Here is a 15,889-nt window from a genome sequence, read left to right as displayed (position 1 = left end):
TTGTTAGCTTCATGCCATACTGTGAGTTGAGTACAGGGCTCTGCTTCTCCCCAGAACAGTTGTGTGTTTCCCACCAATGAGAAACAAGGAATTAGAACATAGGCCAGAGACATCAGTTGGGAAGCCATAGCCTAACTCCAGGTGAGAGTCTGGAGCGTGGATGAACTGCCAGAGAATGAGGAACAGAGCCTTCGAGACAACCAAAACTGAGGAGGAGGGTATGGAGAAATGGCCAATTTGAGGATAGAGTGACGTGAATATAGCATTAGGAAAATCAAGGGAGTAGAGACATTGAGAAGTAGAGTGTGCTCGCCAGCACCAAAGGCCACAGTTTGGTCATCTGGAAGAGGCTGGAGAAAGGCCACTGAGAACTTTTTATAAGGCTTTTGGGGTGGGTGTGTAGGGGCATTGCAGAGGAGTGGCAGGGCTGAGAGGCCAAGACCCAAGCAAAGAGAAGAAAGATTAGGTTCCAGCATGGCAGAGGCTGAGGCGTCCACCTCTTATTCACACAGGAAGGGGAGAGAAGGAGCAGGAAGGCTGGCAGGGCCACAGAGAGCAGCTGCTGCCTGTCCTCAGGTGTGGCCTGAAGGACAGCTAGGAAGACCAGCTTCAACCTGAACAGATTATGAAATTGCTGAGCTATTGGGGACCAAGCAGAAGGTGAAATGAATTTGTTATATCTGTGCCAGATCTTGATAGTTCAGAGCTGAGTGTAAGACGGCAAATGCCTTGCTGATCTGGCTCTCGGAGGCAGCTGTGTATGCATCTACCAACTGAAAGTGCTGAGACTTAGGGTTTGGTCTAGAGATGGCAAAGAAAGACAATATTCAGTTGATTGTGGATACATTTTTTCCCTGGCTATTCTAAACAGTGGTTGAAAGGAAATTGGGCTTTCTTTTTGAACATTTTGATAGGATAAATTTTACCATTTCCCACCAAGATGTAAGGATGAAGATTCCTGGTTTGCACAAGGGCTAAGGAAGTTGAATAGAACATAAAAAGACTACATTAAAGATTTAGAAGACTACTTAATTTCCCTACCTCTGTAACAGAGAAGTAGAGCTTGATCAATACTCTCAAGGTCACTGTCAATATTTGCTATGTCAGCTAATCTTTTTTAGAGTTTTGAAAACCATCCCATGCATCCACTCTGATAGATTTGCATAGATTCAGTGCAGAGAGTTATGGTTTTGAATGTGGAACCAATAACACGTCAAAGGAGGGAGTTGTAGGTAGTAATGGTGGGGATGTGAAGGGACATCTACAGTAAAGTTTCTAAGAATTGAAAGACTAATTTAATTCAAGATAAACTCGAGAGAGAAATCCCCCTTATGAATTGCCAATTTGCACTGATAAGGCAATTGTCACTAAAATGAACCCTGGCTATTCTGTGGTTTTATTAATCGATGTATTTTTCTCTTCAATTATTTCTTTATCATATTTTAGTTAGCTCTTTTCAAATGTAACATTGCCCCCTTGAGATTTGCCTGGTAGTGTCATATCACATTTTGTTGATGTCATTTAGTATTTATTGGCTAAATTGAGCCTTTTAGAATAAAGGGTTTCTAATTTACTAATGTTAGAGAAATGTGCACATATTTTTTTTACCTCTTCTGCTGACCAGAATGAGTTTAATTTAGTCTTGGCATCTTATAAAAAGAGTTTTGATAATTGCACAACCCAAGATTCAAATGGTAAGCGGGAGATGAAAGGGAGCCTGTCTCATGACCCTGTCCCTCCAAAAGATGTGTTCCCATTGGTCATCTTGTTATTTGAGGATTTCGACCAGACTATCCAGATTAACTTTTAAAATAACCCTAATATTTTCTTATATTTGCTTATGTCTTGATCAGCCAAAAAAGGGAGAAAAAAGAGCCAAATAACTTACTATTCTCTCTGCGACATTTCAAAGCAAATCTGGTTTTCATGCAGATTAAAGACTGACAGAGCCAGCCCATGGTGATAATGGTCATTTTAAAAAAGTTCATTGCCAGTGAGTTTTCCTGGCTGAGGACATATCAGGGGTAAACACCCTGAAAAGTTCCGGGGAACATATGGTTTCTAGTCAAAATACCAGGCAAATGTTTTCAAATGTTTTCTTGGCCTTGGTATTTCCTCTTTATATATTGCCCTTAGAATGATGTTTTGTTATTTATTTAGGAAAAAAAAAACCAAGTGGAGAAATTTCTCTTTCTGTTTGGATTTTACAATACTCAAAAGTAATACCCTGGAGATTAGAATCTCATATTTTAGAGAGAAAGATTTTTTTTTTAGAATTATCTTTGAGTTTGAAAGACGTCTAAAATGCAACTCAAGCTTGAAAAATGTCTAGACTCTTTCAACATATGTAGGAACTGAGAACATGGTAAAACAACAAGAAATAGTTTAGTTTCAGATTGGGAATATATTTCTTTTAAGCTTGTCAAAGAGCAGACAGACATTTGAGGGGAAGTCTCTTTACCCTATGATTCCCCAGCCTGGAAAGTGAAAGTTATTTTTACTCCTAGTTCCCATTGTAGAACAAGAAAGAGAAAATCTGATTGTTCTTTCATTGAATGCTGCTGTATTATGCTCCTAGTTTTAAGTATGAACCATGGCAGCAATTCCACTGTGGAATAATATGAGCAGAGTTAATTATAACTGTTTAATGAGGCAGGTCTCAATTTTTAGTAGATCATGACCCATCATACATCAAAGAAGAGACACTTCGCATTTTTATTCAACTGACATTTGGTTAATACACTTCAAACAAATTTTAGATATACTGAGCTGGTTCTGAAATGGACTTTGTCCTGTTCATAAAATGCTGCTAGTAAAATAAAAAATACCAATATTGTTCTTGTCATTTACTAGCTCCCTGATGCCAATTTCGGTTTATTAAAGGAACTCTCAGTTAAAAATGTCATTGGATATCTTTGAAGGTCCTTAAGTTAGTAGAAAAAGCCCTAGCCATTACCATCTGTCAAATTTAGGTTAAAATCTAAATTTTACCACCTATCTTCTTTATCACCTATCATTGTCCTACCAATAATAACCACAATACTACTAATAATACCACTTGCTGAGCAATTATATTTGTTTGAACCATATAAAATGGTCGTTTTCTAGGCTTAGACAATGGTCAAATGCAGGCATTTTCACGTGCTTCGCAATGTCAGACTAATACATGTGCTAAGGCATCATACTCAGAGCTTTATAGATACCTTATTTGATTCTTTCAACACAGTTTTAAAGAAAATGTAATTATCACCATTTAGACGTGAAGAACATCTAGCCTTATCCAATGTTAAGAAAGTTGCTCAAGATCACAAATTAGTAGGTTGGAGATTTGAACTCTGAGCTATCTTTTGACCTCAGTGTCCCGTACTCTTCCTATAAAATAGATAATATATAACTCCCCTGAGCCTCCATTTCCTCTCCTGTAAACAGGGAGAGCAGAAATGTCATGAGGATTTGAGATGACATATGTGAAATGCTTCCCATGTTGTCCATCCTGTAGTTGATGCTTAATAATGTGTAGCTTTCGTCACCATCAGCATTGCCACCATCAGGGTCTATCATTTCACTCACTCAAGGGTGTGTACAAAATGTGCATGGTGAGACAATGAAAGAAGGCAGCTGATGTGTGTGTGTGTGTGTGCGCGCGTGTGTGTGAGCGATTACTAAGAGGTCTCTTTTATTTACAGTATGTGTGTGTGTGTGCGCACGCGCGTGTGTGTGTGTGAGTGATTACTAAGAGGTCTCTCTTTTATTTACAGTCACTTTTGCACAAACTATAGTGATTTGAGTTTAACATGTACACATGCATTTCGCCCACTTTGCTATTTTCAAAACAAAAGAGAATTGGGTGAAAATACCCTATTGAGAACAGAGGTGTCTGTGACAAATTAGCTTAATTGAAAACAACTAAAAAAAAAAAATCTCCCAGTTTAGGGGCGGTGGGGGGATCAAATTAACCATGGAGAATCTAAGTGGAGGATTTTTATTGATTGCCGTAGGCATGACCTAAATTGCAGTGTGAGTCATTATGAAAGTACTACTATTTCTGCTCTGCTAATTGAGAGGCGGCATTTTTCACGTGGTGAAGTTGGGGATAGTGAGTGTGGCCACCAGGAATCTTCTTTCAGCTGTGTCCCACAAATGCTGTGCTGCTTCAGGCCCATTTGTTTGCCCTAGGCATTGGTTTCCCCAGTCACAACGATGATAATTTTATGAAATAAGGTTTTGAATGTTTTTTTCCCAGAAGATGTTTGATGTGCAGCATATATGCAAGCTTATATTATACCGGTTGAGCCATTTTAATGGGAATGAATTTCTATTCATTCTTTTTCAGAGGGAGGGAAGAACAACTAACTTTCATGTTGTGGCCCACAGAAATAACTATGGAACAGGAGTCAGTGAATTTGTGGGCCAAATCTGTGTTTTGTTAATAAAGTTTTATTGGAACACAGCCACATCTATTTGTTGGTATTTTCTATGGTTGCTTTTGAGCTAAAACAGCAGAGATGAGAGTGATTACATTAGGAAGAGACCATATAAACGGCAGAGCTGGGTATCATTCTGACCTGGCCCTTTACAGAAAACTGTGCTGGCCTCTGCTGGGAGCATGGAGAGATTTCCAATAACCCAGTTGATTCCGCACAAGCTCAAGTCACCATGTTTTCATGTTCGGTGATATAAGTCCAGCAAGGAGCTTTGGAGGTCTCAGATGGTGACATGTATCTGTCAGGGAACTGAAGATATCTAGTCTATATGTAGGCATAATTTATCCTTTGCCTGCAGCATTTGGCAGTAGATACAAACCACATGTTGGGGTGGGGGGTGGGCAAGAGAGAGAGAGAGAGAGAGAGAAGTAAAAAGAGAGGAAGAGGATGCATTGTATGTATGAAAATACCAAATTGCAAGAAAGGAGATTAAGGAGAAGTTGACTAGTAATGAGGCACCTCAGAATGGCATCCTTGTCTTGCCATTGGTGTATTTGTTTATGGGACAAGGCAAAGGCTACTGATGGTTCTTTAATTTCTTCTCTGGGAAAGAGAGTAAATAGATTAAAAAAGCAGTTCAGATTGGCTAACGAAATGGCACAGCAATCTTGCTCATGAAACTAGTGTACCTTCTCTCTCTCGGGCTCACTTCTGTGATCCTTTCAGAGGCATGGGGCATGTTTGGCTGTTCCTCATGGCTCTTTGGGGTCACAAGTATGGCTGTCCTTAGGAAATTTCTGCCCTGGCTCCCCACGCATCCCCATATTATTATAACATGGGCCATCGTAAAAAGTTCCAGGTGCCACACAGATGCCACAGTGTCACTTGAAAGCTGATACTTTTCCTTGGTAGTAGTTAAGACCCTTTAGTTTAGAGTCATTCTCTCTTTCTCCCTTTCTTCTCCCTCCGTTTCCCTCACACCCTTGGAATAACAGAAATAAGCCCAAAGCTTCCCTGAATTGTGTTGCTTAGGATTGTTTTGGCTGCAACAGTAAGCAAGCAAAAACAACCACTTAAACAAATAGTTTATTTGTTTCACACAGCAAAAATTTCTGGATCCAAGGCTATTATGGTGGCTTAATGATCCCATAAGAGACACTCTGGCTCTTTCCACCTTTCTCTTCCATCCTTAGCAAGTAGGCATTCCCCATGTTTGTGACCTTGTGGTCTCAAGGTGACTGCATTTCCTCCAGATGTCAAATCTACATCCTGAGTAGAAAGAAGGAAAGAAGACAATGAGGCTTTCTCTGATGAAGTTTTGCTTTTTAATTTAAGAAGAGAGTAACCCACTTCTTGGACTCTAGCTATATCTCAGTGGCCAGAATTATGTCATATGCCCACCCTTAGCTTCAGGGGATACTGGGAAATCAGGTATATTGGCTTTTCTCCCTCAAAGGTAGAAGAAGCAAGGGACTAAGGGATTGTGAGTGGATTTTGAATAACCAGCTCACAGTGTCTGGTCAGATAGAGGACCTTAGAGAGAGAGCAGTAAAGCTGTTTGAAAGATGGTGTTAATCTATGACGTCATAGGATTACAATTCATTTAGCTTTTCCGAAAGCTAAAAAAACTCTTGCTGATGCAGATCATTAATTCAGTGAGGAATTGGTTTGATGGAGTATTTGGGCATCTTCTGTGAACAAAGGAAGTACCAAATCAAGTAATGGTGGAAACAGAATGGGGTGATAGGAATCATGTTTCACCATTTTAGGGAACAAACTTTTAAATCCCTTTGGAAGAAATCTCATGAAAATAGTTGATGAATTATATAATTTTAAGTTCTTTTCTTTTGGGTAAGTCTAAATTACCCCCTACTTGCCAAAACAAGCTGGAAATATTTTATTGGCTTAATTTCAATTCCTATATGTATATGAAAGTAATAAAACTGCATTTCTTTAAGCATATTTCTTAATTTAGAGATTTCATAAATTCATGTTGGCTTTCCTTTCTCGTGTACAATAAATTAGATTCTACTGCATATCGATCATATCTTGGTAAGAATATTGAAACAGTATGAACATTCATTTATGGAGAAAGCATAGCTGAGAAAAGGTAAGGGATATAAGGCAAAAACATCAGGCAGGCGGTGCATTAATTAAAGATCGGAGAACTACAGTCTGTGGGTTAAATCTGACCCGTTGTGTTTTTAACAAATAAAGTTTTATTGGAACATAGCCAGCTCATTCCTTTTTATATTGTGTGGCTGCTTTTGTGGTATAGTAGCAGAATGAGTAGTTGTGACAGAGACTGTATGGCCCACAAATTTGAAAATATTTACCCTGTGGCCTTTCATAGGAAAAGTTTGCCAGCCCCTGCATAAGTAATCATGGGTGATTCTGACAGCTGAACACAGTGACCGAGCTCTGTTTCCTCTCCATGTGGAAATCAATTTAATGTTTAGATAAACATAAAATAAAATATGTGGGTACATTAGCAGAAATGCATTCACAACTCCCATACCAGAGCCATTAGGACGTTTGTTTTCCTATCAAAAACAACTGCTTCCATTTCTGTCTTTGGTTCTGCCTGTCATGAGAGATGTTCTCACCATGTTGACACCTCATTCCAGCTCTGAGTCTATAGCCAGCACAGCAACAGGGCCTCTGAATTTGCTCTTTGCTGGCCTTGTGCCCTTGAGCAAGTCACTCAAGCTTGTGGAAATTTATCTTCCTCCTTCGTGGAAATTTATCTTCCTCTTTCTCAAATGAGAGAGAGAGAGACTGACTGGGTGCACAGGCTACACTGGAGCTATGGTCCCCAACTTTTTTGGCACCAAGTCCAGTGCTTCTATGAGACTCTAATGCCTGATAGTCTGAGGTGGAGCTGAGGTGGTGATGCCAGCGCTGGGGAGTGGCTGCAAATACAGATGAAGCTTTGCTCTCTAGCCAGCCTCTCACGTCCTGCTGTGTGGCCTGGTCTCTCACAGGGGTCCAGGGGTTGGGGACCCCTGGGCTACAGGGTCTCAGCTTTTCTTTTCTGTACTAAAGTTCTCTGATTCAATGATGACATGGATCATTTCTTATATGAAACAAGAGGATTCTTTTTATTCACAATCTCAGCCCTGAATTGTCTTTTCCATTTGGGGTATGTGTTGACCAGGGTGTCCAGCAAAACAGATCTGTCAATTAAACATTTGCAACTCTTTTTGAATGTGAAACATTAGCTATTTCAAAGGGACAAAAGCTGAGAGGTAGAGTCTACAGATAATGGAAATAGCTAATATTCATCGAACACGTTTTATGTGCCACTCTTTTAAGCACTTTATATGTATTTAATTTAATCTTATAGCTTATTTAATCTGCACGGTAGCCCCAAATTAAGTGCTGTCATTAGTTCCATTTCACAGATGAGGACACTGAGGCAATTTGCCCAAGGTCACACTAGTCACTGCATTTTCTAGCCTTCTTTCTACCTCACTGTGGGTCAGACACAGCAGCTGCTCTCCATCTTCACAGAAATCAGAGGAGGAAACAACAGTTTGGAGTTCCTAGAAATTATGGGTAATTTGGAAAATTAGAACAGGATTCTTTTCATTCACCAAAAACCTACTTTGTGCCATCAAGATCATCCTCAGAGGCACCTTTACTGGGCCTCTTAAGTCAGAGAAAATTTTTCAGGCAATAGTTGAGGCAGTACAGGTTGGAAACTGGGTCATTTTTGTGAAATCATCCCTCTTTGCCAATACCATTTTTGAATTCTTTCTCAGAATTAAAAAACAAACAAGCAAGCAAACCATGCGGAACAATCTGTGGCAGATGGTTATTTCGGCTCTAGGTGAGTTTTGTCATTATACTCTGGGACAGAGAAACTATTGCTTTGGATAATCATCTGTTATTTTAGTGAACTGCCAGCTAGGAACTGTTTTAGCTATGATGGTTTAGGTTGGAGATTTTTTTTTTTTCCTAGAGATTAGCACATGACTGTCTCAATGTGAATTCTGTGGAATTCTAGATGTCGTGTTACTGCATATCAACCAGAAATGTAACGGTTTGGTTGGGGGTAGAAGAGGTGAGATGAAACTAGGCTGAAAGCACAAGTTAGCCTTTTTCTCCAGGTTTAGCTTCCGCTGGAAAATATAGCAAGTAACAGCATACCGTGGTGTTCATTACCAGCGCAAGTCCCTAATTAATTTATTTTATGTTAATTAAGTTTATAATTATATAGTAAAACATTTACTTTCTCCCTCAAGAAATTGACTGAATCTTCTGAAGGGGCTTTGTGACTGTAATTTAGGTGCAATTAGCCAGTTAAATTTAGTTAGGGTTTGGTTCATTTAGCTCCTACCAGAAGATTCTAGGTGGGAGGAATCCAGCGACATCTCAGAAACAAATCTGGATCTTGAGGACATATGGCTGGAGACTCTCCCCTGGCCTATGGGCAGCTAGTTCGGGTATCTAGGACAATTGCAAGTTGGAAATCTATCAAGATGTAGTTTCGTAATTATCTATGTATATTCCTCAGTTGCGGAACTGTAGATTCCTGTAACTGTGGATAAAGACAAAATCCTTTTGTCCAGAAATTCTCTGTGGTTGTGGAATTGGAACTGAAGCCGTGGGATGGTTCTCAGGCCATTGGCACTGGCCAAACTTCAGACTCAAAGTGATATCACCAGTCAGCAGCCACCACTTCTGCATCGAAAGTCACCTTACCTGCTGAGTGTGGTGCAAGAGGGCATGAGGCCGCGCTGAGAATCTGATAGCTGAGGTTCCATACAGCCCTCCGCACCCCTCCACGGCGTCCACAGGGCTCTCTCATTTGGGGCCACACTTTTCCAGGACTGTGAAGATGAAATTTTTGAGCAAAGTTCCTTTCTGTGACTTTTAACTTCACAGCTCATGGCAAAGAATCTATTTAGGCCGATGATGGAAAACACAATTGAATAATTAGTTTCAGTGGCTGCTGAGCTGACTGTGGACAGGGCTGGAGTTCACTGCTCATGACTGTGCGTAGAAATCTGGGAAGCACTAAGACATGATTATTTTAGTCAATAGTACAAGAGCATCCCAGCAACAACCCAGGGGTGGGTGTGGCAAGAGTTTATCTACTTTAAAGTCCCCTTGCTTCGTGAAACATTCGTTTCTTGGTGGATAACAGAGGTCCTTGATTTGGAAAGGAAGGTTGAGAATTTTTTGATTTTAAACTCCTGAGCTCAATTACATGACGATTTTTTTTTTTTTTTTTTTACATTTTGATGTCCTGTCATCACGATGGGAAGTGTTTTATTACTATGTGATTAATAAGGGAAATATGTACTTAAGTTGAAAAAAAAATATCACATAAGTCCCTTCTGCCTTTATGTTTCATCTGTAAAATAGGAGCACTAACCTTCTCTTCACTTTGTAATAAGCAATTGATAGCCCCATTCCCAAAAGAAGTGTGTGAAATATGACTCATATATACTTGAAAAGGTGTATGGAAACCAGATTTTTATAAATTTCCACATTTCTCTTGCTTACATTATTTAATATGTTCTGATCGGCACTTAGCTTCTATGATCTTTGTGTCCCTAGTTATAACAGAGTAACAAAGAAACATAGCAACACCGACTGAGGGAGAGAACTTCTGATAAAGTACAACTCAAATGAGGTTTTTAAAGAGGAAACCCTCTCATATCCCAATTTAGAACATAGTTTCCACTTGATGAATAAAAATAGTGATGTCAACATATATCTCAGTACTTTCCAGTCTACTGGAGAAAATAGAGAAAATTAAAAATGGGAGGACACACACATGCAGAGAAAATGAAACAGATGAGGGGGAGAGAGAGAATGAGATTGAGACATATCCCCCTCGCCAAAAGACATTAGGCCCAGAAAAACAACACAGGAAGATGAAAATTTGGGAGATATAAAAGAAAGACACTTGGTTACATTGACCTGGAGCAAGGCAAGCATTTGTGAAGATATATTCCAGTCTCATGAGCTTTAAGAATATCACCACTAATTGGTTCAAAGTTATAGTGCACATTTATAATGGAGTCTTAAATGGGCTCAATGAAGGGGGATGAAGGTCACGTTTTATTTATGGGCTACAGTTTATTGTCCTGAATATCTTTCTTCTTTTTTTTTTTTTTAAATAAATCATATATTTGGTAAAACAGAACTATCTTCAGTGAGAGAGATTATTCTAGTTGTATATTTTAAAATCTACAGGGCAGTTTGGGATTTCTAAGGTTTGATACGTTGTGTAAATATTAATAGACACGATGCCGGCAACTACCCTTAGTTGAGGAGCCTGCATATAGCCTGGACGGTGTTAATTCTGGTCGTCACAATATGTCAGATTTTTTTCATTTTTGTTTTAGAGTTGAGTAACTGAGGTTCAGATCTGGGGTTGGCCAGGGTTACACAGCTCAGGAGTGTCAGGGGCAGGATCCAAACTCAGATCTGTTTGGCTTCAGACTGTTTCTCACTGTCTAAACAGCCAACCAGCAGGCATCACCATGGAAATGAATCCTTTAGCACATAATTGTCAAGGAAGATAAATATGCAGGGTGTCTGTACTTACTAAAATTCTAAGTCCAATAGTAGCTGTAAGTAAAGTTTTAGGATCTTGTATAGTTAAACAGTGGATGGTAAATGACCATAATTATGAAGAATGAAAGAAAAACTAATTTATAATCCAGTCATCCTGCTATGCACATGTAATTATACTGTCTTTTTATCTATGTGACATTTAAAACTTTTTACTGCTTTCAAATAAGGCAATGCATTTGTCCATGACATGTCTTTGAATGCCTCTTGCGCTTGCGTACAGGGTGAATGCTGTTTCGAACTAAGAATGTGTGTAAGGTTACAAGGTAAACAGCCTTTCTCTTTTAATCAGTTTGACTTAGCAAAGAACTTCCTGTAAGTTTTAGAAAGTATTTCTTGAAGGAATTTTAGATGTTTGCATACATTAAATTTTCATTTAAAAAAATATCTAGAATGCATTGTTTTTCCAGTGTCTTGGTTCTGGTTCATTCTTGGCATGGCTGCTATAGTTCTTAACCAAGCTGTTATATTTGGTGTGCCATATCTGCCATGCATACTTTATTTAAAAAAGAAAGTGTGTGTGTATAAAAATAAAATGCATGCTTTTTAAAATCCAGAGTTTTCTCCATGAATAAATTGTACCAAGACCAAAGAATTATGAAAGGACTTGCTGTGTTCCAACATGAAAGAATCAAGGAATAGAGAGAATCTTTCTTGTCTTGCAGAAGGAGGTTTTGCTGGGTAAACTACTGAGGTTGGCACACATTCAGCTGCTCTAAGACATTGTTGAGGTGTTAGTAAGGATAGTGAGATGGGATGGCTTAGCAGTGTGGGCTTTTTGCAAAGTGAACTCTGAGCAAATAAAAATGTCACTAACAGCAGAGTTGTCTACTGCAGCCTTAACTTAAGTCAAGTTGGGGGTTCTTTTGGCTGCCTCAGTCTGAATGTGTATAAGCTGTGACCCTGGCGTTGACTTTGCACTTTTCAAGTTTCCAAATTGAGAATGGAATAAGCTCTCCATTTTACTGAGGCTTTTCACCTGCTGCTCCTAAGGGTCATGCATAGTGATTGGCTGTGGTGCCAGAATCTTGATGGTTCTGCTTGATGTGCAAACACGTTGGGAGTGTCGATTCTATTCTTGGTGTTATGAATGGCAAGTACTCTTTCTGACTGTCAAACATTTCTTAATAAATAGGGATGCTTATTGGAGTTTGAGTTGGATCCACTTCTGCAGAGTCCAATCTGGGACTTTAAATCAGATCTGATCTGGGACTTTAAATTTTGCTTTACAGAGCAGTGTCAAGTAATGTTCCAGGTAGAGCAACCAAGGGCAGGATGAACCACCATTTCAACCCACATTCCCCATCACACATCAGATTCTGTCATGGAGAGGTACCTTTTCATTCTTTTTCTAGGGAGGTAACTTCTGAGATGTTGGAAGTCCTGTTGCTAATAGCTGTCCTGGGAAAAAAGTACCAGAGAAAAGGGCATGTTTGGATGAAGGACCTCTTTCCACCCCATGATCTTCCCTGACTTTGAGTTTAGGCACATTCGCTTCTCTAGATAAAAGGCTGAATGCAAAGAAGCACGGCAGGTCCTTGAATAATGTCCTCTTGTTCAGCATTGTTTCATTATAATGTTGATTAGAAAAAAATTTTTGATTCCCGGCTGGGACTGCTGTCTGTGTGGAGTTTGTATAGTCACCCCACGTCTGCGTGGGTTTTCTCCAGGGAGTCCGGTCTCCTCCCATGTCCCAAAGATGTGCACACGAGGTGAATTGACGTGTCTAAATTGTCCCTGTCTGGTTGGGTGTGAGTGTGCCCTGCAGTGGAAGGGCATCCTGTGCTGGGTCCTGCCTGGTGCCCTAGGCTGCCAGGAGAGGCCCTGGCGACCCTGAGCTGTAGAAAGCAGGTTGAGAAATACTTATCTTACTTGTTTTTATTAATCTTTCTTACCTGTATGTATACCTCATGTTTTGTTTTCTTTTCCCCCAATGTTTACTATTAGAAGTATTTTGGGTCTTTATTTAGAAGTTTGGTGATGTTTTTGTGACCAGAAGTAAACCATGACAAGGATAGGCAGTGGCCACACAAACTAGACTCCTTGAAGAGCTGGCACTAGGTCCTCAGAATTCAGGCTTTGATAGTTTCATCTTGTCTGCCATAGGATGGCAGCCTACCTTCCAAAATGTCTGTTGCCAGACTGAACAAAAGCTTTGCTTTTTATCCTGCTCTTGGGAAGTTTTGGGTAATTCATGTTTATTGTAGTTAGTTCATGGGGATTGTCAACCCTGCCTATCTTTGTTTTGCATGCTGGAATGCTTGATACTTAGCTAAGGTTTCATTATCTTGTGCACTTAGGTAATTTAAATGGAGATGAGATTTATAAGGTACCTCTATTCAAGTGAAGGTAATTTCTTTGACCCTCTGTATGTTTAATTGGAACCATTAGTAGATCTGACATCTGGGCTTCACGACAATAAGCAGGGACACAGTGCACAAGAAAAGCCCCTGGTTTTTGCTTTCTTAGTAAGCATCATAAATATTAAAGATCTTCAAATTCTATTTCTGAAGTCTTGCTTGTAGTGCCTAAGGAAAATGTGGTAGTCCAGGAAAGCTTTATTTTTACCTACTCTCTTCTTTCTAGGATCATCTTTAACTTGGACCCATACTTTTAGTCCTGCTCTAAGGCCCTATTACCTCACTCTCTAATAATTGTGGTCACTCTTTTTGCATGCTTGAGGTCTCCAAATGCATCAACAACAACTGCTTTTTCTTTAAGTCCCCTCCTTCTGTTCTTCTACCTTCCATCTCCTGCTTTCATCTTCACCATCATCATCAATCATCATCATCATCATCATCATCATCATCATCATCAGAGAGGCGCTGGCTGACCCATATCCATTTGTTTTCTCTGCTTGTTTTATGCATTATTTACTTTTCTAGAAATTTATTCCCAGATTCATTTTTTGTCTGTGTGCCATGGTGTCAGCCACAATTGATCAGAGCCAAGCAATTTCAGTTGTTTGTATCTGAAGTTCTTGCAGGTCTTACATAGTTACAGGTAAATTGAGCAATTGGTTTTATGTCATTTGTTTCCTATTTGGACACCGTAGGTTCTAGTACTCTGGCTTTACATGATAAGAGGAATCACTGGTTAGAATATTTTGGCAAAACAAATCTAGACACAAGTCTGTATTGGCAGTACAAAAATATGCTCTTCCATAGTGAAATTTATAATGCCATGCTTATGTGTCCTGAACGTTTGAGTCACTGGTAAGCCTCTCTGGTCTGAGAATTGTGAAACAATGTCTTGAAGGAGATGTCATTTCATGCTGCAAAGAGCTACCCTATAGATTTTGCAATATTTATATGTTGAAGTAAGCCAGAGGCTAGACACACCCACAGGAGTACAATAGATTGCTTTGGGTATCTCAGTGCGTTGTTATGAAAGTCTTTTGAGTATCTTAATGCCCCTCAAACCATGAACTCCATCTTTTTCTTTTTACTCCACTTACAATATTTTTATGTGATTCCACAGATAGAGGCAATGACATCAGTTTTGGATGTGCTGTCCATCCTATGTGAAGCCTCAGCACCGGTAGTGGTTGAGCCCTTGGGTTTTTGTTATCAGGCCTTGCTGATCAGATCACGTCTTCCTTAGAATCATTGAATTTTCATTGTGCAATAGCTTTGGCTTTCCTTACACATTCAAGCTTTGCCAAGAACTTCGTGTTTTCTGCTTTAATTTTTAGCTCGTGAAACTAAACTTTATTTTGCATAGTCGAACCAGAGCTTTAAAAGCCTTGCTGACCATTCTCAACCATTTATTTTTAGTTTTTCTCCCCCAGCTAACAAATAGACAACAGTTTTCTTCACCCCACTCCTACAGCCACTGTCATTTTGTTCATCATAAGAATTAGAATAAATTGTTTAGCACCTAATCCCTAGGAGCTGAAAATGCTTCGGGAGGCACTCGATGGGTATCCACATGTCTAACTGTAACCTTCAATATACTTCCGAGCAAATATTGAGGTGAGCTGATTAACCCAGTTGCCAGTAAGAAACTGAAGATCTACTTTTCTTGTGTCCACCCTTCCCTTCCATTTTGGTTCCGTTGTTGAATACATCAAAGTTCTTCAATAAAGCTCAAAGTTTAGACATTACTGTTTTGAAACTTAAAAGCATTCAGTCCTGGGAATTAAGCAAGGTGGCATAAGGCATAGAAGACCTATAGACATGTTCTTTCTGTCTTACTGTGGCTTATAGTCTGGGATGCAGGAAGCAAACAGAAGAGAAATACAAGTTTTAAAATGTATAAAAGGAAGCCAAGTGAATGGATGGAAGATGCTGTGGAAGTTATGAGGCCAGTGAACCAAATACTCACAGGAGACCTCTTTTAAACTGGACCTTCAAGAATAGCTAAAATGGAAAGAGGTCTTAGGAAAAGAGATGGTGTGTGGACAAAGCTCATCCTTAAGAAGCAAAAAGGGTGTCTGAAGGATGGGTAAGCAACTTCTAGAATGAGCACAGAGAAGGATGCACCAGGACCTAAGCTTATATGTTTGGAAAATTTTGCTACAGAAGCAGGTGATACAGTCATAAAAGATGAACTGACAATCCAGAATTTCTGAGTTTAGATTTCAGCTCTCTCACTCTATTCCCTGGTGACCTTGGACATATCACAATGGCCATGTGGGTTGAGTGAGTCCCCTGTAAAATAGAAAAGACAAAACAGCAATGGCTGGTTGGTGCAACAACTAACAGATCTTAAATGTTCCCCAAATGTGAAATTTGGACAAGTGGTGTTTAAGCCCAGGTGCTGAAATGAGGCGGAACTGCACTTAGCTCAAGTGTAACTGTGATAGAAAGCTTTTTACACCCACTATTTTTCAGGCACCTGATGTTATGAGAACACATAGGAGTTTATTCTTT

The 15,889-nt window shown here is 39.5% G+C and overlaps 1 protein-coding gene across 9 annotated transcripts in view; it reads left to right on the top strand.

Moving 5' to 3' along the window:
* Positions 1-15,889, top strand: part of NTRK2 (neurotrophic receptor tyrosine kinase 2) — a 318,904-nt gene that overhangs the window by 111,194 nt on the left and 191,821 nt on the right. The window contains exon 15 of one of the 9 annotated variants that reach the window (XM_015592647.2): positions 8,189-8,256. The exons of the other annotated variants lie outside the window; for them this stretch is intronic. Coding sequence (XP_015448133.1) covers positions 8,189-8,256 — 68 coding nt within the window. The remainder of the gene's footprint in view (positions 1-8,188; positions 8,257-15,889) is intronic. 9 annotated transcript variants of the gene reach the window in all.

The sequence above is a fragment of the Pteropus alecto genome, unplaced genomic scaffold (assembly GCF_000325575.1).
Source record: "Pteropus alecto unplaced genomic scaffold, ASM32557v1 scaffold206, whole genome shotgun sequence".
NCBI classification, from domain to species: Eukaryota; Metazoa; Chordata; class Mammalia; order Chiroptera; family Pteropodidae; genus Pteropus; species Pteropus alecto.
This window is presented reverse-complemented; position numbering and strand designations above follow the sequence as displayed.